This window comes from Trichomycterus rosablanca, chromosome 17 (genome assembly GCF_030014385.1).
Source record: "Trichomycterus rosablanca isolate fTriRos1 chromosome 17, fTriRos1.hap1, whole genome shotgun sequence".
Taxonomy (NCBI): domain Eukaryota; kingdom Metazoa; phylum Chordata; class Actinopteri; order Siluriformes; family Trichomycteridae; genus Trichomycterus; species Trichomycterus rosablanca.
In genome coordinates this window covers 25,803,513-25,829,153 of record NC_086004.1, presented here as the reverse complement: position 1 = coordinate 25,829,153, position 25,641 = coordinate 25,803,513, and the positions used below count along the sequence as shown (strand labels likewise).

The 25,641-nt window shown below is 40.3% G+C and overlaps 1 protein-coding gene across 1 annotated transcript in view; it reads left to right on the top strand.

The window, feature by feature from the left end:
- Window positions 1-25,641, top strand: part of si:ch211-51h4.2 (uncharacterized) — a 70,536-nt gene that overhangs the window by 5,734 nt on the left and 39,161 nt on the right. Inside the window, exons 2-3 of the mRNA XM_063013263.1 lie at window positions 13,231-13,289; window positions 13,378-13,442. Of these exons, the coding sequence (XP_062869333.1) occupies window positions 13,248-13,289; window positions 13,378-13,442 (107 nt within the window). The 5' untranslated portion in view covers window positions 13,231-13,247. The remainder of the gene's footprint in view (window positions 1-13,230; window positions 13,290-13,377; window positions 13,443-25,641) is intronic.

Below are 25,641 nucleotides of genomic sequence, written 5' to 3'. Positions count from 1 at the left end.
TATGTATGCCTGTCTGTTTATCTATCTATCTATCTATGTCTGTCTATTCTATCGATCTGTCTGTCTGTCTGTCTATTCATCTATCTGCCTGTCTATTCATCTATCTCTCTGTCTGTCTCTCTGTCTATGTCTGTATGTCTGTCTATCTGTCTGTCTGTTTATCTGTCTGTCTGTCTATTCATCTATCTCACTGTCTGTCTCTCTGTCTATCTGCCTGTCTCACTGTCTATCTATCTGTATGTCTATTTATTTGTCTGTCTGTCTATTTGTCTGTCTATCTGTCTGTCTATCTATCTATGTGTGTCTGTCTATTCATCTCTCTGTCTGTCTGTCTATTCATCTATCTGTCTGTCTTTCTGTCTGTCTGTCTGTCTGTCTATCTATCTATATTGAGTTGTCCATATGAGTTTGAAGAAGTCGGTCAGTGTAGAAGAGGTCAGGGCTACTGTGGTTCTTCTACACCATACTCGTCAAACCATGTCCGTATACTGTGTTATATTAAAATAATACAACTTATTTATTTTCTGTTTTTTTTCTGATATTTGAGTTTACTTCCCAGGTAAACTCATTTTTACGTTTATGAACTGTCCAGGCTGAATATTGCTGTTTAGAATGTGTATTTTGAAGCTTGTTTAGCTGTTTGAAAAGCAGCATGATTATCAGTACAGTGCAATTACATGGTATCTGGTTTCCCTCACTGATTAAACTGACATTATTTCTAGCTTTTAATTTGTTTATTTCATAGCAGCCTGAGTTACAGATCTTCCAAATTAAACTAAGTGCTTACTGGCTTCCCTTATTATCCGTGCTCTGCAAACCTATCATGCATTTACCATTTATTGCCTCTGTGAAGAAATTATTTATGGCTTTGTTTTGTTCATCGTGCACCATTGCTGACTTGTTTTGCAAATCAAAGGCCATTTCTGCAGTAAAAGAAATCAAATGTAAAAATAATTGTGTTAGGTGCTGCAAAATCGATCTTTTTAAATGAAAGTGAGCAGGGGCGAATGATGATGGACATTTAGATTATGCTGAACACAGGCATGAATAAATGACCTTTAGATTTTAAAGGTTTTATTTTGATTTCAACAGCCTTGAGAAATGTTATTGCGTTTCTCTCCGAGCTAGCCTAGAGCAACATACGACCAAATACTTTTGCATGGTTTGTATTTCACTTCGTATATTATTGTTTCCAAATGTTCTATACAATATATCTGAACAGTATCATACCGTTTATCTATTATTGTTCTTGGACTTGTTTTATTGTATTATTTTGGCTGTTATTGCGTAGTTCGCTTCAGAGCTTCACATATTTTTACCCACAATGCTTCAGAAAGGAGGGAAATCAATTTTTTCCACCATGTGATGATTTATTTATCTGCTGCATCTCACCTCGGCTCCATCTCCACCGCACAAGCGGCGATCTATAGGGCTGTAACCTCATCATGACAATTCACAGCAGACTGGTAAATCATCGTTCCAGCGTAAAGGCGGTAATATTTCTCTAATCAGGGCCAGCTAGCGGGTGCATGTCACACAATAGCTGCTGAGATCTAATCACGCACTTCATAAATACCAAATCAAAGACATTTCACAAAGGCACGTAAATGTCACTCGGACTCAGACCTGAAAGCAATTAAGCATGACTACTGCCCGCTGGCTAGTTTCAGACTAATAGTGTGTCAGTAAATCTGTGTAATTGTGTAGAGGAAGTGATGCACTGTGATGAGTTGTTTACTTTCCCATTTTGGATGACACAAATCCAAAATAAGGACTTTATTCACCTAGTGTATGTAATATAGTGTTTATATTCTGTTTAATGGCTTTATTCAGCCAGGTGCGACATTATACACATACAATATATACTATATTAAACATATTGGACAGCCGCTCAGGTGGCACAGCGGTAAAAAACACGCTGAACACCAGAGCTGGGATCTCGAATACATCATATCGAGTCTCAGCTCTGCCTGCCGTCTGGGCTGAGCAGCCACATGAACAACGATTGGCCTGTTGTTCAAATGGGGCGGGATATTAAAAGCTAAAAAAGGGAGAAAAAGGGGAGAAAATGCACAAACAAAATATATATAGCTTGAGTATAAGTAAGTTCCAATTCACCTCACTTGCATGTCTTTGGACTGTGGGAGGAAACCGGAGCACCGGGAGTAAACCCATGCATGAGGAGAACATGCAAACTCCACACAGAAAGGACCCGGACCGCCCCACCTGGGGATCGAACCCAGGACCTTCTTGCTGTGAGGCGACAGTGCTTCCCACTTAGCCAGCCGCCCTCGAATCTAGGTGGTGCTACACAACCATGATTGATGTCTGAGAGGGGGTGTATTTATTATAAGCCATGCACATCTGTATTTGGGCATTTTATTCGATTCTTCATGGCATTTTTGCTTGAGAAAGTTATTTTCTTCAAGGCTGGAAAAATCCACCCCCCTTTCTACCATTCTTTCTATCCCTTCTACTAACAACTCCCATAGCGTAACACTGCCACCACCATCGCAGGAATCATATCAGCCAGGTCATTTACCACACATAGTTCTTGATGTTGTGCATAAAGACATCAGTTTAAATCTCATCTGACCAGAGAATCTTCAGTTGTGCTTTTGTCTTGCTACTTCTCTATAAAGACCTGATTTCTGAAGAGCCACAGAGATGGTTGCCCATCCAACACGTTTTGCCGTCCATGCACAGGACTTGTTCAGCTCTTTTAGAGTGACCTGTTGGTTTTTCCTACCTTCTTGACCAAGGTTCTTCTTGCCTGGATGCCCAGTTTGGATAAATGGCTCTAATGAACTCTAGGATGGCGTCTTCCATTTCAAATTATTAAGGCCACTGTTGTCCTGGAAACAGGCAGTGCTTTAGATATTGATTTATATCTTTGCCCATGGCTGTTTTTGTCTTGACAATGCAACAGGTGTACCTCAGACGGATTCTAGACACATATTAAGGATAATTAAAGAAAGCACGCTGTGAATCAGAAAGACTGGGTTGGAATTAGAGATAAAATCTCACTTTTACTAATCCTGGAATCGCGTCTTGTATCTTCGTAGCTCTTTAATAAAATTTAATGCGCCCTTTGATTAAAGCAATAAACTTTCATTAACCAATTTCCTTTTTTATCCTCTCTTATCTCCAAATAATGAGCATTGCCAGAGCGTTCTTGCTTTAAACTTTATTTTTTATTGAAATAAATGCATGTGAATAGATTGTCGATACTATATTGATTTTAAGTAAGCAGCATTATGACCCCAGGCTCATGATGGATGAAGCGTCAAAGGCTTATCATGTGAAAGTATTTTCAGTATATCAGTTTTTCAGTTGATACTGAACTGTGCACAAACCATTTTTTCACAGAATAGCTATACACTGATCAGCCATAACATTAAAACCACCTCCTTGTTTCTACACTCACTGTCCATTTTATCAGCTCCACTTACCATATAGAAGCACTTTGTAGTTCTACAATTACTGACTGTAGTCCATCTGTTTCTCTGCATGCTTTGTTAGGCCCCTTTCATGCTGTTCTTCAATGGTCGGGACTCTCCCAGGACCACTACAGAGCAGGTATTATTTAGGTGGTGGATCATTCTCAGCACTGCAGTGACACTGACATGGTGGTGGTGTGTTAGTGTGTGTTGTGCTGGTATGAGTGGATAAGACACAGCAATGCTGATGGAGTTTTTAAACACCTCACTGTCACTGCTGGACTGAGAATAGTCCACCAACCAAAAATATCCAGCCAGCAGCACCCCGTGGGCAGCGTCCTGTGACCACTGCTGAAGGTCTAGAAGATGACTAACTCAAACAGCAGCAATAGATGAGAGATCGTCTCTGACTTTACATCTACAAGGTGGACCAACTAGGTAGGAGTGTCTAATAGAGTGGACAGTGAGTGGACACGGTATTTAAAAACTCCAGCAGCACTGCTGTGTCTGATCCACTCATACCAGCACAACACACACCAACACACCAGCACCATGTCAGTGTCACTGCAGTGCTGAGAATGATCCACCACCTAAATAATACCTGCTCTGTGGTGGTCCAGTGTGGGTCCTGAGACCCAGAGAAACAGTTGGACTACAGTCAGTAATTGTATAACTAAGTGCTCTTATATGGTAATTGGAGCTGATAAAATATCTAAATCTATTTGGTATCTTAAAAGTCAATATTTTTTATTATTTTTTGTTTTTGGACTGATGTATATTGATCATATTTGTCAGCTCCTGTCGCTTTCTTCAGCATTACAAACTACACCATGTTAAAATATGTACAGGGTGGGTCCTTCATATTTCCCCATAAAGTTATAATGCACCAGGTTTGGGTGAATCTCTGTCTGCTGCAGAAATGTCACTAATAATGTTATGCACCATTAGTGCTAGTATCTGCTCTCCATGAATAATGCATTTAATTCTGACCTCTTGTGAATTTGACTGCAAATTGAATCTTTACAGGGGGTTTGTGAAAACGGCGCCGGAAGTAATTCGGCATGGCAGGACTGATCGGCAGGTTCTTGTCTGACCCGTCCGTTCAGGTGTGGTCATGCTGAGGCAGCATGGCCTGATGAAAGGAGCCTTCGTTGTTTCCTTCAGATGAAATATCACGTCAATTCATTTTATTTCAGACCAATTTTGTACAGAGTTTTTGAATCAGAAGCACCAATAAGCTGCATGTGTCACGGTTGTTGGGAGCTGAATTCCCATGAGGATGAATCAACCCATTCTTCAGAGAGTCCAAGAGCCTGGATCCACTTAGTCAGTGTTAATGAAAGAACTGCTGTAGAACCACGTCTGTTGTGATTACAAATACTTCAGTATTCACATGTTTATATCTTTTGTTTGTATTGGAACAGCATAAAAAATCTCAGTGGCCGAGTATGTATATTCAGTTTAAATGCTTTTTTTAAGCTAAATGGAACAGTATACACATACAATATACAATACACCAATGAGGCATAACATTATGACCACCTTCCTAATATTGTGTTGGTCCCCCTCTTGCTGCCAAAACATCCCTGACCTGTGATACACCTTCAGCAGCAGATCTGTTAACTCCTGTAAGTTGGTGGGGCCTCCATGGATCGGACTTGTTTGTCCAGCACATCCCACAGATGCTCGATTGGATTAAGATCTGGGGAATTTAGAGGCCAAGTTAACACCTCAAACTTGTTGTTGTGCTCCTCAAACCATTCCTTAACCATTTTTGCTTTGTGGAAGGGCACATTATACTACAGCTTAGAGATCCAGGTTCAAATCTAAGTGGAGCTCTGGGCCAGCAGGCCATGTACACAAATATGACTGATGTCTGAGAGGAGGTGTTTTTATTATAAGCCCTGCACATTTGTATTTGGGCAATTTATCCAATTCTTCATGGCACTTTTACTCTGAAAAAATCCACCCCTCAGTTCTTATTAGTCTTTCTGTTCCTGCTAAAAAATCTCAGACGTGGCTAATTGTTTCTGTTCAGGTCACTGGCAGAGCTGGAGATCTCTGTTGTTAAAAGCTAGCTAATTAAACTGCTGTGTTGTTTGAACACTTTAAAAAAATACTTTGACACTTTTTAGTTAGTTTATGGGAAAGTCATTACTTTCTTGTACCTTACTTTAGGGCTTAATAATAATACTAATAATAATGGGGGTGGCACAGTGGTTGACGTCACTACAGGGTTGCCAGGTTCGGAATTTTCCAGCCAAATTTATTCATGTGAGGATACTTTCTTTATTTGTATTGTTCATTTATTTATTTAATGTGGAATTTATTTTAAAATTTCATTTAGGTTTTTGGGTTTTTTTACACAAAAAGGGAAATGTGCAGCATTGTTTTGCATAGTTTGTACCTACCTCAGAAATAAAAGGACGTTAATTATTTAGATAAATAAAATATAATCACAAATACAGTATTTTATTTTATTTTTAAAATGAAATAATAAAAGTAAACTGTGTCATCATTTGTCTTCAATATCATTTAGTTTAAAAAATCGGGAAAAAATCGTATCGTGAAAACAGTATCGTGAATCGTGTCGCATCGTGGGTAGAGTGTATCGTTACATCCCTAACAAATACATATCACGTTACCCCTTTTTAGGAATGTGCAGCCTTTAGGGACATGCAGGGTGTAAAAAGCACAAGGCAGGGTAAGAAAAACGGATAACTTTGGGCACAGTGTGTGTTTAACTGTCTCTCTATAAATCTTTATACTGTTAATCTTTGTGTTTCACCAGGAGAGCAGTTAAAGTTTATAGAGTCTGTGGTTTTATTGTATCAGAAGTCACAACAGACACTGTTTACATGCATCAACACACAACAATTTACACCAACGCTAGTAAATGCTCCTATACTTTCAGTGTGCAAGCTGCTGAACATCACAGATCATGCTGAAGAACATAGATCATTGTGTTTCGCTTCTGCTCTTATCTCTCATTGATTTTTTTTTCTGGCTATGAAGTTGGCATATAGCAGCTGTGTGTCCTCCCCTGATACAAGCTGCCTATTGCAAACAGATCAATGTCTGGAGACCACACTCTCCACCGGGGCTCGGAATCCCTGCATTATACACTGCGCTGGAATTCCACATACGCGTTCGGCGATAGATGCACTCACTGGGGGTTTATTAATAAAATATCAAGGCCAGGAGTACACAGGAACAAAACCGCTTGTTAAGATTGAGCACTGTGGGCACTAATAATTTAAAACGGTTCTTATTTACAGAAAGGTGGTGTTTCCGTTCTGTGTAAAACAAAGTCGTTTTTGGAGATCTCACAAGGCTCTGAATCGACTGAGTTGTGCTGCTTGTGCGGGTAAAATTTGAACCAATACATAGACGGAAGTACGTTTATGCCACTTATAATTCTTTTTTCTGCCTTACCTACTACTTAAAAGTGCAAAATGTTAGTCATTATGGTGTTGTTTTATTGTTTTCATATGTCAAGTCCCCTGTTGCAAATCTTGCATAACTGCATAATGGCAATGATGCCCATTTTACCCCCTCCTCTCAGACAAAGCCTGTCTGTGTGCTCTGCTGGGTTAATAGCACTGCCTGGGATTTAAACTCAAGAGCTTGAGATTTCAGCAGTGGTATGCTAGTGCATTAGACTGCACCACCACCACCTGCAGTGTCCTTGAGTGGCCCAGATAAAGGCCAGATTTATACCGAATGATTATTGGATCAATAAAATGGAAATGGATAGGACACAATGGGTCAAAAATCTTTTCAAAGAATGGTTTCATCAGTCCGATAGAATCCTGATTATCATCACGCCACCTGTTAGTGGGTGGGATATATTAGGCAGCAAGCCAACATTTTATCCTCAAAGTTGATGTTAAAAGCAGGAAAAATGGACGAGCGTAAGAATTTAAAACAAGTTTGACGAGGGCCAAATTGTGATGGCTAGACAACTGGGTCAGAGCATCTCCAAAACTGCAGCTCTTGTGAGGTGTTCCCGGTCTGCAGTGGTCAGTATCTATCAAAAGTGGTCCAAGGAAGGAACAGTGGTAAACCGGCGACAGGGTCACGGGCGGCCAAGGCTCATTGATGCACGTGAGGAGTGAAAGCTGGCCCGTGTGGTCCAATCCAACAGACGAGCTACTGTAGCTCAAATTGCTGAAGAAGTTAATGCTGGTTCTGATAGAAAGATGTCAGAATACACAGTGCATCACAATTTGTTGCGTATGGGGCAACAAAAAATCTAGTCTATTGGCAGTAGTAACTAATAGGCTGTGTGCTGCACAGTAACATAGCTCCTGGGGACCTGGGTTTGAGCCCTGCTCCTGTTAAGTGTCTGTAGGTAGTTTGTAATGTCCTATACAGGCCCACATGGGTTTTCTTAATGCACTGTGTTTCACTGTCCTCCCGGAAATATGCAGAATGTGTACTGGCTACTGTACCTTGCTACACTGGCAAGTGTAAGTTAGTGGATGTGTGTTGGCGTGTTGTTTCCAGGTGGCAATAAACCTGGGTGGGAATGACTAGAATAAAGCAGAAATGTATGTTGTATAATGTTATGGTAAACCCCATTGCAAATTATTTTCTTATTGTATTTTTATTTTATTAATTAGACTATTATATCAAGTATTTATTTTAGTTGGGTTGAAAGCAATTTTAGGTTTTATATAAAGACTTGGCATAAAAAAAAAAAAAAGTTCAGCCTGAGGCAAAGGGTCATTTTTACACGTCTGATGCACATCACACAGCTGGTGTGAAGTGAAAGGCTTTTCACTTTGCTTCAGAAGCATAACTGCGGTGTATAACGCCCAGAGAAAAAACACTTCACAAGTGCATCATGGCCAGGGAATTGGCCAATAAGGTGCGATGTATGGTTTACTCTATAGGATTTGTCTAAGAAAAAGCTCTAAATATGAAGTAAAAGCTCTAAAAATGATGGAATTTGAGCAGCTACAGTGCCAGGACCTGTAGTAAACACGGTTAGAGGTGGTAATATAATTCCTGATTACACTTCTGCACGTGTCCATCTTAAGTTTGCGGAAATAAATGAAGGGAAACCAACAGTGAGATGCAACATGATGGAGTGCAGAGACACCCTTCGTCCGGACTGTGAAATCTGTACAAACACTCTGCCTCAAGTAATGCTTCATTTTACACCCCATTTCTTAGCACTGGCTGCAGATTCTGACTAGTGGAGAGCGGCAGGGAACTAATCACAGGCTTGGCTACATTTCACCTCCATCATGCCATCCACTCAGGCCTTTTAAGAGGACAGAGAAGCCACTTTCTGTGTTTGTTCCACATATTGTTGCTTTTATTCCTTTATTTTTTTATCTTGAAAGTGCATTCACGTGCCTAATGGAATCTTCTGTCCTATAATCGAGACAGTTCTCAAGTCGTTAAAAGCAAAACATTCACTTGTGCAACGATTTAATCCTCCAAATGTATGAATTGTCATGACACTTACTTTGACTTGGGACATATTTCACAAAAAACATTTTGAAGATAAAGGACACCATGTGCTTTTACTAAATTGCACACACACTACACAATGTAGCCATAATAACGTGACCCTGAGGTTGTTGGAAAACTATTTTAAAAACCAAATCTGTCTGTGAGAGTTTGTACCTATGAATACGTATATGAATTCCATCTAATCCTGATATATAACTCATTCTCAGCACTATTGGGCTTTCAGTTACATTAAAATTACAGTTTAATGGGTCGCTCAGGTGGCACAGTGGTAAAATACGCTAGCACACCAGAGCTGGCATTTTGAATACATCGTATCAAATCTCAGCTCTGCCATCCGGCTGGGCTGGGCGTCTATATGAACAACGTTTGTTGTTCATAACAATGTTGTTCATCCAGGGAGGGAAATGCCGGATAGGGACCTCATAACTGATGCAAGTACGACCTCTGCTGGCTGATTGATGGCGTCTGCACACATTAGAGGAATAATGCGAGCAGGGTGTGGCTCTCCGTGCACAAGGCTGAACCGCATATGAAAGATGCAGTCGGCTACTGTTCATGTGTCGGAGGGGGTGTGTGTCAGTTCTCTCTCCTCAATTGGGGTGGGGGTCAGTACCAGTAGAGAGGAAGCATAAACGCAATTGGGTAAAAACTGGATGTGCTAAAAATCGGTAGAAAATGAATAAAAAAAAATTACAGTTTAATGTAATGTAGATGTCTAGATAATTGTTACCATAATTTATTGCCTTATTTGATCAGCTTTAAAATAGCTGATTTAATTGTCTTTTTAAAGCCATAGTGCTTTACTAGGAGGTAATGAGTGCATAATATATTATTGCTTACTATTTTAAGAACATTATCTGTCACACAGGCTTCATAAAAATGTGAAGTGGTTTATATAGGAGAGTAGTGCGCCCGCAGTCTAATAATTTAAAAAGGATTAATTTAGAAGCTCCGTATCATTTCAGCAGGCTGAAAAACACCTCCAAAATCACTTCCCAAGTTTTGAAATTTGGCCTTCAAAAAAATACGCTTTTGCTTCTGAGAAATGGAAACAAATGGAATGGAAACCAAAATCATCAAGCCATTGATGCCTGGATTTAAAATTACACCGACAACCAAAGTAAATAAAGTTGGCATGAATCATGGCAACTTATAATGTGACTCAGGCCCCCGGATGCCTGTATGCACTCCTGATAACATCTGGGCATGTTCCTGATGAGATGGCGGATGGTTTCCTAGGGAATCTCCTGGGGGAACCTTGTTGGCCATTTCATTGCAAAACCATGGGCATTAAAAAAGATGGCCCATTTTTGCAGAACAGTCTCCACTCGCTTATGCTTATTCAGCCAAAATTTCTTATGAAATAAGGCACTGATGCTGGAGGAGAACATCTGTCTCACAATCACTGTTCTAATTAATCCCAAATGTGTTTAATTCGGCTAAGGTCAGGGCTCTTTGCAGACCATTAGATGTCCTTCACACTAAACACCTCAAATCATGTCTTTATAGACCTTGCTTTGTTCACACTCATCTGGACAGTCATTCTGAAAGAGAAAGGTGCCTAGTGTAACGGGATCACCTGTCGTGGAGATTGGCTAGGGGGCTCAGTTACAGAATTATTTCCTTTTGCCTTGCCAAATATATCCAGCCATGAAGGTGCAGATGATTCCTCTTAACTGTCAGTCACCTGCGCCAGGTGGAAGTGTTTCTTCCTCACAGATTTGCCAGCTCCTCTGTTGGCAATAGTCCTTTCTCTTGGAACAGTGATTATGTGCTTGGTCCACTGGTCCAGTTTTCTGCTGGTACATATGATGCTGGCACACTTTTTTTCTGGGAACTCAGCCAGTGTGATGGTACTTTTCGGGCCAGAGAACCATCCTAAACAAGCAAGCAGCCCCTGAGGTGGTGTGATGGCCCTTTAAAGAATGGTGGGGTGGGTTTTTTTGCTGACTTGTTCTGGGTTTCCTTTTTTTACTATTAGTTGTAACAGGTGCTCTGAACAGCTTGCCATATTGTAACTAGTTTTCAGTTCTTTCAGGTCTTTATGTCTTACTTTGTTTCCTTTTTGTTTGTGACATTTTACATTGACATTTTTAGATCAAGTATTGATCTACCTTGGCTAAGCATTTAGCATATTGGGTTTGTTTTCAGTTCGGGGCTACACTTAAAATAGAATAGAATAGAATAGAATAGAATAGAATAGAATAGAATAGAATGCCTTTATTTGTCATATATACTGTACATATACAGATGTACACTTCAACAAAATTCTTACTTCTTGATACCAGCTTGTTTGGAAGCTGGGGTCAAAGCACAGGGTCAGCCATTGTACAGAGCTAGGATTCAAACTCGAGGCCCAAAGCTCTACTTACTAGGCTACAACTGTACCACTTGGTGCCACAGTCTGTTTAGTTACACCAAGAGTGTTTTCCTCAAAGTTGGGAGCATTAGCAATGAGTGCGGCTGAAACAGCTGAACACAATATTTAGAAGGGGGTCATATAGTTTTGGCCAAACATTATGTTTCAGTATAAACATATTATAGCTACTTGACTATTTTATCAAAATTGTTTATGTAGTTTGTATCATATAGTTATAGCAGAAATTAATATACTAATCCTAATAGACTAAACTCAAATGAGTCTAGTTTAATATAAAGGGCTTTAATCAAATAGACTTCATGGCACAGCATTGACATCATCATCGTGGTCATGTCATGGTCATACCATTTTGTGTAAACCACTTTTAGGTCATGTTCCTCCAAGACATTTCATCTAACCTCTGACAGTGCTGCACTGAAATCCACCATCACCCTTTTCCTTTTTTTGTACATTCCTGCAAATGTCATATTAAATGAGAATCTATTGGCTGTCTGAATTGCTCTGGACACTGTTGCTTTTGCGCTGTGGCTGTGAGACTGTCATAATTTGCTTGCCCCAAGGTGGCGGTGACATTTGTCGTGGGTTCAGAGGTCCACCAGGAGACCAAGAATGACTTCACCCAAATTGGAAAACCTTTTTTGATGGGAACAGTTGCTCTTGGTAAGAAACTCCATGAAACTATTAGTTTTTTTTTTTTACAGTTGTGCATTAAAACAGGTCTCATATGACTGTATGAAATAAAATAACCAGATAAGAAATGTTGGGGGGGCGTTGGTGTGTATGTAGTATTGTGTCGTGAAGGAGTCGAGGGATTCAGGGAGGTGTTATTTAGGAATAGAGCTGCTTGTGTATCGAGTTGCCTGTGGAAGTGCTTGTATCCCCCTGTCACTGTAACAGTGTAGATGCTTGCACAATAACCACAACACCCTTTTCTCCGTGTCCCTATCTCTCTAACTTTTTTTTTCTTTTTCTTTCTCGACATTTTTAATCCCATTAGTTTTTTTGCCACACTTGAAGTGGTGCGGTTCCTCGGCAGCCTCCAGCACTGGAGATTTCTGTCAATAGAGCAAACCAATCTTTTCTCTGGAGTCTGACTTGCTGCCCTGCAGTCATTTACAGCCTGAGCTGCTGTGATGCCCTTGGAGAGAAAGCTGCTACTTTGTGAGACTTATTTAAAGGGCCGAGTACACAGCCCTGTGGAACCTCTAATAGGTCTCTCTCTTATAGAGACAGGCATTTGGCTTTGTTTAAACTGGGAGTACTGTGTCAGATCTGCTTTCCTACACATAAAGTGTGTGTGCAAAGGTTTACATTGTCAACAGATTAAGGTGACACCGTAATTAGCTGCACAAATGTATTTATTTATTAGGTATTTAACTAAATGTTTTACACACTTTCGTTCCATTTATGACAGGACAGGTAGTTACAGGTTACACATGATACATCATGCAAACTCCACACAGAAAGGACCCGGACCTCCCGGCCTTGGAATCTAAATGTGATTAAACACTGTAACACATTTAAAAATGTGGGACAATACATTCTGCAATATTTGTTTAGGTGGCTAAAATTGGAGGGTCCACATATTTTTGTGCTTGTTTAAAATCCAGTAGTAGGCTCTGGGGAGTAGCTGTAATTACAAGGGCTCCTTCCTCTCTCCATTACAAGAGTCCTTGTAATCTGGTGTAATGGATTCACTTTAATCCTCTGGGGATTTCATATTTTTACTGGTTTTCATTTCTTGCAAATAACATTCAACACTATCAGTGTTTCAAAAAGGCAGTAGACATCATTTAATTCTTCACTTTTAGTTCGAATAATGTCTGAAGTTCCTTCAGGAGAAAATGTTTTCATTGCACAGGGAGCATCTGATGGTAGTTAAAGGTGACAGCCTTTCTTAATCATGTTTTTCTGTCCTCTCAGGTGGGATTGTCAATGTGATGCCTTTCTTATTTTCTCAAATTTCCCTCAATAAAACACAGGTAACTTTGTTAAATGATAGTAATTCAGTGTGACACCTCAAGTGACAGCTCATGGAGTGAAACCTAAGCTTTGAAATGTTTTTGACAGGTCTTGTGGTTCAGAAGAGCTGTACTTGGCGGACTTGCTACATGTACCGTACTGAATGTGTTATGGTAAGTATTGTAAAAATCCTTATTAAGTCTGTGCGAGTCTGTTCCCTTAGCAGCCATTTTGCCGACAACCTGGAGCATTTATTTAGAGTAGTCAAAACCCCCAGACTTTCTTATGGCCATGCATCACTGTTTTTGATACACTGTGGAATCGACACTGTTCTCCTTACATGAGCCCTTTTATTACTACCATAAATCTTGATCTTTAATTCGTCAGTAAATAAGACTGTGCCAGTCGTGTACTGTAAAACGTTTGTATGTCTGAGCCCATGCAGAGTGTTTTGCCTGGTGTGGGTGGTGGGGCCAGTGGTGGGGTAGAATATCAGTAGTGGTGGGGCCAGTGGTTAAGGCAGCGGTTCTTAAATTGGGGAACATGACCCCTTAGTGGGTTGCCTGGCTTGGAATCAAAATTCAAACTCATTTTAAAGATGCTCAGTGGGATTTAGGGATTAAGGTTTACATTTACAGCATTTAGTAGACACTTTTATCCAAAGCAACTTACAATTATCAATGAATACATTTCGAGCAATTGAGGGTTAAGGGCCTTGCTCAGGAGCTCAGCAGTGGCAGGTTGGCGATGGTGGGACTTGAACATGCAACCTTCTGATTATTAGTCCAGTACCTTAACCACTGAGCTACCACTGCTAAGCTACCAATTATACATTTTCATTAACTGCTTTATCCTGATCACAGTCGTGATTGGTCCAGAACCACTTCATTTACATTTGTAGCATTTAACAGATGCTAATGTTATGACTGTGAAGATACTATTTGAGTAACTGAGGATTAAGAGCCTTGCTCAGGGGTCCAATAGTGGCAGCTTGGCAGTTGTGGGGCTTGTACCAGCAACCTTTTAAATGTAAGTCCATTATGTTAATGTGAGAAAGTAGTAGCCTAGTGGGTGGGTCTTTGGCCAAAGGTTGAATGTTCAAAACTCTGTTGGGCCCTTGAGCAAGGCCCTTAACCCTCCTCAGCTCCAAGGGCGCCGTACACTGCCTGACCCTGCGCTCTGATCCTAGGGGTCAGACCTACCTACTTACTTAGTCACTCATTTAATCCAGCTGCTGGCATGTTTTTGATTGGTGAGAGAAACCAGGGCACCTGAGTAATACAGTGACATGAGGTGAGAAGCTGGGCGGTACCCACACTTTCTGCTGCTCCACTATTCCACCCTGTCCATTCTCATTGCTCATTTATATGTGGCTCTACATTTATATTACAGCCTAATATCCCTTTACCACAATCCCTGCCTCCACTAGCCAATTCCATCCCGCTAGAATTGATTGATGCCTACAGACCTCTAACAATAAATTGCTGCAAGCCAAGTCTCTCATTTGTACATGAGTTAAAAGCTTTCTAATGCTGTAGCTTCTGTATTATTCATGTAACCAGCCTTGTGTTTACCTGTGGCTAAGAAGAAAATATTAGCCGGTGTTAGCTTTGGCGTATTTCATCAGGGTTATTAGAGTGTCCGATTTAGCAGTCCACGCTGTGCTAGCATGAGTTACTGTCTCCACTGAGTGCTATTAGATTTGCTGCCGCGTGCAATCCAAATGTATTTACTCGTACCTCAGCCAGCATGGCCGTATGATTTAACTCCACCCTGCATCATCCATGCACCTACTGAACCCCACTCGCAATCATTTCTGGCGAGCCATTCTAAAAAGCCCATATTGTAACTCAGCACAACAATGAAGTTTTATATTCGCTGTCAGCCACCTTTGTTTCCTTCAACGGGCGGAAACGTTCGGCCCCGGGTTCATTTGCATCTCGTAAATAGGTTGCATCTGGTCTTTTAGTGATGAGGGAAGTTAATCAGAATAGCAGGTGATGTGCTTTCAGGAGAGCCGCCCCATCACAAATCAATGCATTAAACCTCAAAGTGTTCATCTCGCAATGAATACACACACTGCCCCACGCTGAGTAAAGAACTGATAACATGTGAGTAGCACATCTAGTATGTTTCATTTAATTTTGGATTTATTATGGTTTGATTCTACAGTGTTAAGAATGTACAATGTAAAATTTGGAATTTTAATAAATTAAACACAGCTGCTAATCATTCACCATCCATGGTGAACCGTCCATAGCGTCCATATGTAAACACTTGTTTTTTTAATGACAGAAAGTAACTCCTCTAGCTGCACAAATTTTATTTTTGATAACTGCTGATCAGACTGACATTTGACAAAGGTAGTATTCTACCTTCCCTGGATATTATGGATCCCCCAGCAGCGGACGACAAATTGACTATGCTAAATTGGGAGAAAATGCATAAATAAAATAGACAAAAAATGGATATTCTACCTTAAGATTCTAACTTTACTGGTATTCTACCCTAGTATTCTACCATTACTGATATTATACCCTAGTATTCTACCATTACTGGTATTCTACCTAAGTATTTTAACTTTACTGGATATTCTACCTTAGTATTCTACCATTACTGGTATTCTACCTTAGTATTCTAAATTTACTGGTATTCTACCTTAGTATTCTAAATGTACTGGTATTCTACTTTAGTATTCTACCTTTACTGGTATTCTACCTTAGTATTCTACCTTTACTGGTATTCTACCTTAGTATTTTACCTTTACGGGTATTCCACCCTAGTATTCTACCTTTACTGGTATTCTACCTTAGTTTTCTACCTTTAATGGTTTTCTACCTTTAATGGTTTTCTTCCTTAGGCCACTGAGGTTTCCAGGTCACTGTTCTACTTCTACATATCTACAGAAAATAAAACCATACCAATATCCAATAACCAGTAAACTTGTCTATAAACTTTAAATTTTGTAAATTTTACAGCTGTTGCTAATTAGGTTTGTTTATATATTTTTATTGGTGTCTAGTCTTGAATATTGTTGCTGACCATGTCCATACTTTTAATGCCACAATTAATACATCTTTTAATGGCAATATCCAGCATTATATTGTGTAACAAAGCACACATCACCTCAACTGATTTTAAAAACATGGCAATCAATACTCCACATTCACTAGATGTGAATCCAGTGGTGAACCTTTTTATTTCAGAACACAGAGATTCTGATAGATCTGCAGCAGATACGTAATGCAGTCATGGCAATATGGATTGAATTTTTCAATGCCATGTGTTCAGTGTCAGCTGTCGACTTGTGTGTATTTCATGTTTTTCTTGCTTTTCTTTCTTTCTGTTGGCCAAATGAAGGTGACATTATGCCACCGTTGTGCCAAAATTAATAAATTTAATTAATTAATTTGGGGTAGCACATTGTTATAAAATGAAAATTATTTTCACTTCACCCAAACAAATAAAAAAAATCTAATTACAGTACCTTAGCATCACCTCAGTTTAAAGCTGATTGGACTTTCTCTTGCATTAGGTTTCACCACATCAGTCATTAATCAGCTTTAATTATCTTGATTTGCATTACCAGCCACTGTTGGTTGTAAAGTTTCACAATAAGTAGACTAGATCGCCAAAGAACTGTTGCTATTGTAGAGCTTATAAAAACTCATTTACACCATTTAGCAAGTACCTTTAACCAAAGCCACTTTTTACATGGTACTTAAATGCTTAGGAAACATGTGTGTCTTATATCTTCGCTTGAGAACAATGTCAGTCTCAGTTTGTGTAAGGCAAGGCTAGAAACCACCTGTTGAATGCCCGTGACCTTCAAGTCCTTAGAGGGCATACGTAAGGAACCATTATGCTTCTGTGATCAATATATCCACATGGCTTCTGAAGTTCTTTGGAAAACCATTGTCACTTAAAATGAGTGTGCAACACATTAAGAAATGCAGCCTAAATTTGCCAAGTTCTTTCACAGGATTCACAGTCATCTTAAAGACAGTAGAAATGTGTGCTCTGGTCAGAGTCCATGGACTGTCTAGCATCTAAAGACTATTATCAATTAATAATGGGCAAAAATTGTATCTCAAAACTGCACTAATTAGTATCAAATGATGATATAAAAAGTGATTAAATGATTAAAAAGTGTCATTAATAAGAAAGGTAATGTAACAGTGGTAAACATTCCCCTGTCCTAGCTTTTTGGAGTGTGTTGCAGGCATCAAATTATTTTATATATATTTACAACATACACTTACCTTGGTCTGTGAAAACATATAATCTTTTCTGAATCTGCTTTTGTATTGAACCTTGATGCTGAGCTCAATCTAGTCTGGTTTTATGATGGAGGCTAACACATTTTATCTATTTTCAAGAAACGTAGCCGACTTTGCGGCAGTGTGGTGGCGTCACGTTTAAAACCGCTCTGGATGAGCGAGCTGCCCCAAAGACGGTGTGATGACCTATATTCTGGCCGATCCCAACAGAACCACACTGGCCAGTTGATGGTAGTAGGCTTAATGCTCGTGCTTTACCATCCCTGGCTTGTGGTTAGAATTCCTTTTCTTTCCTTTCTTCCAAAAACTGTCCTTATATAAATTGCACCGCATCCGTCCACCATATTTGTCATTTTTTATGAGAAAAATTGCCCTCACCACTAAGGAAGCATCAGAATGCTCCCTCGTTATTCAGTCAAATAATAGCTTTGAAATAAGACAATCTCAGTAGGCAGCATTTTAATGTATCTAAGAATTCAGACAGCATTCTATTCTGTCTATGTAGAGAGATCACTAGGTTTTCAGACAGACCCAGCATTCATCTGTTATCTGTATATTAGACCTCCTAGGTCTCCCACTGACGTCTGGTTGCCTTGCTGCTACATCTTTCGGCAATTCTTTTGTCATTACCAAGCCAGGAGAGTTCTTAGACAAACAACACATCTAACAGCCTCCGGTTTTGATTCAGTTTACTGTAGGTGGAAACTGCCCTGTGCCGTCTATAATTGAGTCTGTGAGCTTGTGGAGGAGCCAGAGCGGCCGCTGCTACATTCTTAATGGCCGTTGGCTGCACATTGATCACTGCGGGACTCTAGTTGAGCTGCCTAACACTGATGAACTATTGCGTGCCGTATTTGTCACCGGAATGTAACCCCCTAACGCCCCTTCATCGCCAGTCCGAGAGGAAAAACTCCTCATGCAGACCTGTTTTTCAAATAATGGAGTTTCTAACCAAGCTTGAAAGCCATTAATAAGTCACACATCATGCTTTGAGGAGCCTCATAAATCCAGAGATGTTTGTAAAGTGACACGATGATGGATTCAAAGGCAGGCGGTATAAAAAGCTGATGGCGGAATAACGTGGCTAGATGGTGGAACGTGGGTTATTAGTGTGTGTTTGAAAACATGGCTTGCAATCAGTCCTGCTTTTGGGAGAGTTAATGTTTTAAAAACGTCCTGCAGCATTTGCGGCACCATTAACTTTCACAACAAGGAAGGAGGCTTTGGGTCCGGCGTAATATAGTTTTATAGTTTGGTCGCTCTCATCCGTCTTTCAGCTACTGTGTTGTTAAAAAGAACAGTTTTTTTAATTGAGGGTTCTTGTTATATAAAGGAGTCTTGTATTTTAGTGTTAGGGACCTTATAAAGTGACTTATGCAGGGCTCATGGTCTTCTGTTTGACTATTTGTCTGAGTTGCAGCTCATAACTGGTACTCATAACGCTTTTCCACATGTAAGAAAGATTGTAATACCATATCATATCTTACCAAAATGTATAAGAAGTCTAGATTTCTGCTTGTGCTGGCCGGGATCCGATGTGAAAATGATGTTGTGTCTTTTCATTACTTAAATAAATCCTTCTACCCAACCAAATTAATTATCTTTATTAATTATCTACTGTGTATGTATCTGTACTGTAGGACCAATGATATGACTGGAGGACTGGAGAACATCACGCCAGTATTTTCAACACCGCCTAAATCCAAAGTGGCTACACTTACAGTTATTCTTTAACAAATACGTTCAATCCACAGCTTGAAAAACATTTCAAACTAAAGCAAGAAGGGCCTGGGTTTGATTTCCCGCCCGGACGGCCAGAGTCCTTTCCTCCTCCTGCATGTTCTCCATCTGAGTGCTCCGGGTTCCTCCCACAATTCCAAAGATGAGCTTGAAACTGTACTAAAATTGCCCTGTGTGTTAGTGTGTGTGCAAATGTGTGTGTGTGTGTGTGTGTATGTGTATGGCCTGTAATGAACTGCCGACCTGTCCGGGGTGTTTCCTACCTCTCACCCAATGAATCAGACACAACACGACCCTGACCAGGATAAAACGGTGGTAAAACACACAATAAATGAATAAATGAGAGTAAGTAAACATTGCGTGGGTGTTACAAACATTTGTATTGGCTTCACGGGTATAACCGAAACTTTTAGTTAGGTTTTTTGCCTTTAAAGCTCCCTGTCCGAAAGGCCTTTCATCCTGATTCTAGGAAGGACCACAGGCCACGGATGCTGCCTGCAAGCTACTCATTAATAAATCTGTTTCTTAGAACACAGACCAATTCATCACCACTCCTCTCATGAGCACTGAGAGGTATAATGAAATAAAAATGTTAATGTAAAATTTTAATGGCTTTTACATAAATTCAGTTGCTATTTTACAAGGCGCAGCTACCATATGGGTGCACTTGGGTCTAAATTACTATCTGTAAGTGACTTATTGTGGATACGTTTATCTAAAAATAAATCAAATAAACACTATAGGACCTTCAGTGATTAAAAACAAAACTCGGCCAAACGTTTGTAGACACCTTTTTAAATACCGTGTCCATTCACTGTCCACTTTATTAGATACTCCTGAAGTAAAGTCAGAGACTATCGCTCATCTATTGCTGCTGTTTGAGTTGGTCATCTTTAAGACTTTTATCAGTGGTCACAGGACGCTGCCCACGGGGTGCTGCTGGCTGGATATTTTTGGTTGGTGGACTATTCTCAGTCCAGCAGTGACAGTGAGGTGTTTTAAAACTCCAGCAGCGCTGCTGTGTCTTATCCACTCATACCAGCACAACACACTCTAACACACCACCACCATGTCAGTGTCACTGCAGTGCTGAGAATGATCAAACACCTAAATAATACCAGCTCTGTGGTGGTCCTGGAAGAGTCCTGACCATTGAAGAACAGGGTGAAAGCAGGCTAACAAAGCATGCAGAGAAACAGATGGACTACAGTCAGTAATTGTAGAACAACAAAGTGCTTCTATATGGTAGAAGGAGCTGATAAAATGGACAGTGAGTGTAGAAATGAGGTGGTTTTAATGTTATGGCTGATCAGTGTATATGTATATGGATTGTAATTAGATTTTGAAACATGACTGAAGGAATCCCTGCATTTATTTTTCTTTGTCTATTATATTTCTATTAATTGTACTTTACACCACTCAATCAATGTGGGTTGAGATTTTAGACTTTTGTATGGCTGCTTGGCAAAACCCAATCCATAAATGTCCTGATGAACAGTTTGTTGTGCAGATATTTCTTCCCGGAGCAGTTTGGTACATAGTAGTAAAGTCTGCATCCAAGGGTGGACGATTTCTGTGCACTTAGTGCCCAGGCACTCAACAGTCTGGGCGTGGCACGGTGGCTCGGTGGGTATCACTTTCGCCTCACAGCAAGAAGGTCCTGAGTTCGTTTCCCAGGTGGAGTGTCTGGGTGCTTTCTGTGTGGAGTTTGTATGTTCTCCCCGTGTTTCTTCCAGGAGCTCTGTTTTTCTCCAACAGTCCAAAGACGTGCAAGTGAGGTGAACTGGAGATATGAAATTGTCCATGACTGTGTTTAGTTTAACCTTGTGAACTGATGAACCTTGTGTAAGCAACCAAAGTGTGTAAAACCTGAACTAGGAGCTTGTAAGGCCTGACAGAGTTTCACAGCTTTAACTGGACAGAAATTCGATGAACTGGCTTGTTGGAAGGGTCGCATCCTTTGAGAATGTGTGCAGTTATTTGCTTTGTGCTAACAAGGCCCTTTTGGGAGGACTCTTTGTACCCCTGTGCTCTAAGCCAATTTGATAAGTTTGGTGTGGAGAAACTTCAGTGGCCTTCTCACAACCATGACCTCAAACTTATAAACAGTTGGGAAATATTTGTAGCATGAATTGTAAGCCAGACCTCATAAATTTCCACATCTGAGTTAATGTGCATGAATTCCCACAGACACAATTCAAAATCTTCTGAAAATCTTTCTACAAAAATGGAGACTGTTTTAAATGATAATAACTCCATAGTAATCTGAATAGATCTGGAATACGATGTATAACAAGCGCATGGACAAGTGTCCACATACTTTTGACCATTTAATATACCTTCTGACTGAGTGTAACACTGATCAACCATACATTACAACCACCTCCTTGTTTCTACACTCACTGTTCATTTTATCAGCTCCACTCACCATATAGAAGCACTTTGTAGTTCGACAATTACTGACTGTAGTTCATCTGTTTCTCATCATGCTGTTCTTCAATGGTCAGGATTCTCACAGGACCACCACAGAGTAGATATTATTTGGGTGGTGGGTCATTCTCAGCACTGCAGTGACACTGACATGGTGGTGGTGTGTTAGTGTGTGTTGTGCTGGTATGAGTTGATCAGACACAGCAGCGCTGCTGGAGTTTTTTAATTCCGTGTCCACTCACTGTCCACTCTATTAGACACTCCAACCTAGTTGGTCCACCTTGTAGATGTAAAGTCAGAGACGATCGCTCATCTATTCCTGCTGTTTGAGTTGGTCATCTTCTAGACCTTCATCAGTGGTCACAGGACGCTGCCCACAGGGCGCTGTTGGCTGGATATTTTTGGTTGGTGGACTATTCTCAGTCCAGCAGTGACACAGCACTGCTGTGTCTTATCCACTCATACCATCACAACACATGAAAGGGGGCTAACAAAGCATGCAGAGAAACAGATGGAAACCAGTCAGTACTTGTAGAACTACAAATACCTTCTATATGGTAAGTGGAGCTGATAAAATGGACAGTGAGTGTAGAAACAAGGAGGCTTATTGGTTTATATATACCTTTTTAATGCTGGATATATTTCAGTTTAATACAAATAGGCTTGAACTCTATACTGAAATTCCGATAGCTTGTTTGCATTGGATTTTATTTTGCCATCCATTTGAGCGCTACACCCCTATCAGGTCTGTCCCAGTCTTAATCCTAAATCTATGAAGCAGTTCTGGGTTTTATTTCAGACCATGCAGCACTATTGATTCCCTGTCCTTGATGCTGGCTGGTTCCATAAGAACCGGTGGATAGGACGGCTGGGGAGAAACATTGTCTAGCCAGGCTCATACATAGACTTTCTCTTCTAAACTGCTCCCGGTGTTTTTTTTTCCAACTCACTTCCAGCAGTGCATGTCATATTTATTTAGTTATTTACCTGGGAGGTAAGGTCTGAGTGTGAATATGAGTGCAGGTGTAGGCTCAGAGAGAACCGAAATAGAAAAAAGGTGAAGAAAGAGGATAGTGTTCTCAGAAAGAGAGTCTGGCACAGAGAGACGAATACAGAATATGGAAACAGAGCAGGAGAGAGGGTGAGGAATGGAAATAGAAGCAAATCAAGAGACCTAGAGAGAGGAGAGACAAAGACTGCAGGTAAAAGTGACCCAAATCTGATTTTTCCTCCCTATTTCTGACCCAGATTTGTCTTTTTCAGGGCACTGTGATCAGAACAAAGTTTTAACTGGTGCACTTTCGTATGTGGTTTTGGAATGTCGTGTGACAATGTGACCCCCGTCAGAACAGTCGGATAGGACGGAATGTAATTTTGTGCTTCCATGAACAAAGGAATCAACACCACTCATGCCAGACGGTGTGAAGGTTATACAGATTTTATCGTATGCATTACTATTTCACATTTGTACACTTTAGAATAACTTAAGAACACATCCTCAGGGTCAGGACTGTGTATGTTTATGTATGGATTCTGTGTTGTCCTGATAAGGGTCATGGTTGATCCAGAGCCTATTTAGGTAAACTGACTGCAATGCAGGAATGGAGCTGTGTTCCAAAAATATTAATTTGATATTCATCAGAATCAGTATTTGCAGTCAGTGGTAGCCTAGTGGGTAGAGCTTTGGGCTATCAACCGAAAGATTGGCGGTTCAAATCCAGGGTCTGCTATGCAGCCACTGTTGGGTCCTTGAGCAAGGCCCTTAACCCTGTCTGCTCCAGGGGCGCCATACAATGGCTGACCCTGCACTCTGACCCCAGCTTCCAAACAAGCTGGAATATGTGAAGAAAGAATTTAATTGTACTGTACACGTGTATATGTATATATGACAAATAAAGGATATCTTATCGTATCATGGTGGATCTAGAACCTTTCCTATAGACAGTTATTGTGGAAATGTGGAAATACTAATAAATGTGAAGGTCCATGGTTGTAATGTTTATTAGTCTAGCCACTTTATTCTAGTCATGATCACGGTAGATCCTAAACTTATCTGAGTAACAGTAGTGGCTCAGCGGTTAAAGTACAGGACTAGTAACTGGAAGGTCACTGGTTCGAGCCCCACGTCTGCCAGGTTGCCACTGTTGGGCCCTTGAGCAAGGCCCTTAACCCTCAATTGCTTGCAATGTATACAGTCTCAATTGTAAGTTGCTTTGGATAAAGGTGTCTGCAAAATGCTGTAAATGTAAAATGTAAATGAGTAACACTGACTGCACTGTGAACATACAGTTGTGTAGCAAAGGTTCATTTATTCATTGTCTGTTTTACCACCGCTTTATCCTATTCGGGGTCACGGTGGGTACAAATCACCAGGCAAAAGGTAGGAAAAATCTTAAATAGTTTGCCAGTCCATCACAGGGCAAACACACACACACTCATTCACACCCGGGCAATTTTAGTAGCTCCAATTAATCAGTAAACCATAGTTTCCGGAAGAAACCCACACAAATACAGGGAGAACATGCAAACTCCACACAGAAAGGACCCAGATCTCTTCTCCTTCTTGCTGTGAGGCAACAGTGCTACCCTCCGAGCCACTGTGCCGCCTAGTGTAGCTAAGAGGCTTTGTTTATTCATTTATTCATTTGCGTATTAACTCATTTGACCCTGTCAGGATTATGGTAAATCCCAAAACACTGACTGCATCTGTGACTATAGCCATGCTATGTTAAAAAAAAAGTTCTGTTTATTTATTCATTAATTTACTCACCTTTAGAAACCTGAAACAAACAACACAGCCATATTTGCACTGAAATTTGCTGCTATAAAAGTGTTAATTTAACTGAAACACATTAAAACAAATGAAGTAACACAAACAGAATTTTGCATGCAAAAACTTGGCGTAAATGACCCAGGTTTGCTGGATCCAAAAGTTATTAATACAGAAACTTGGACTTTTAATTTGGTTCCATAATGACATTTAATTAATAATTTGGCCTGACATTGTCCCCTAATTCCTTGCTAATAATAATGACTGACTACAGCCTGTGACTTCTCTGTGCCCATATGAATAGGGCTAGTTTAACACCTATTTTAAAGTACCTGGAACAGTAAGGAGAAAAATGTCACCTTTTGCAGAAATAAAATTAGCATTCAGTTGGTCAGATTAATAGCACTACAAATAAATGCATTGTGATTGCTCTAGTGGAAATAAATCTAAAGTTTGTATAATCCTTGATGAATCTCAGGTGGAGCGCTGTTTTGCATGATCTGTTCAGAACCGTGTCGGATACAGAGCACAATAAAGTGATAATATGATGGGAAGAGAAAGCCCTTGTCTGTCACAGCCTGACATTGTTATTAATATGCAGCTGCTACATGCTGATGTCTGGCTTTGACCCATTTTCTCCCACAAATCTAGCCGAACAGTGGCGAGCGAGGCGCAGATCTGAGGATAATCCGCTTTAAACCGAACACCCAGGTTGCGAGGCCGCTTGGCACACGTTGGTGAGCTGTGAACACAGCCGCTCGTGTCCTATGTTAATGACTTCTCTTTGACCACTGGACTGTGATTATGTAAGCAGCAGGAGCATGGCAGCGAGCCCGTCCTTTAGAAGGGGAAAAAACGTCAAAGCAAAGACATTTTTAATAAAATGGAATGTGATAGTGCTCAGAGAAGGGTGAGTTCAAACTGTGGAGCGTATTCCACTTAAGAATATCTGCTTGTGATCCATGATAAATCTTCCTGTGACAAGTTTTGCAAAGTGGAAAAAATGTAGGAAGTGTAGGAGAAAAGTTTGCACCACAAAGTTGAAATCAAACTTTACACACACTTGTGAAGGACATGTATGCCATGCCAGTGTAGTGCCTGGCTCTTCGTACCATACTTTCTTCCAAAACAAAAAAGAATTCTTGCAGTTGT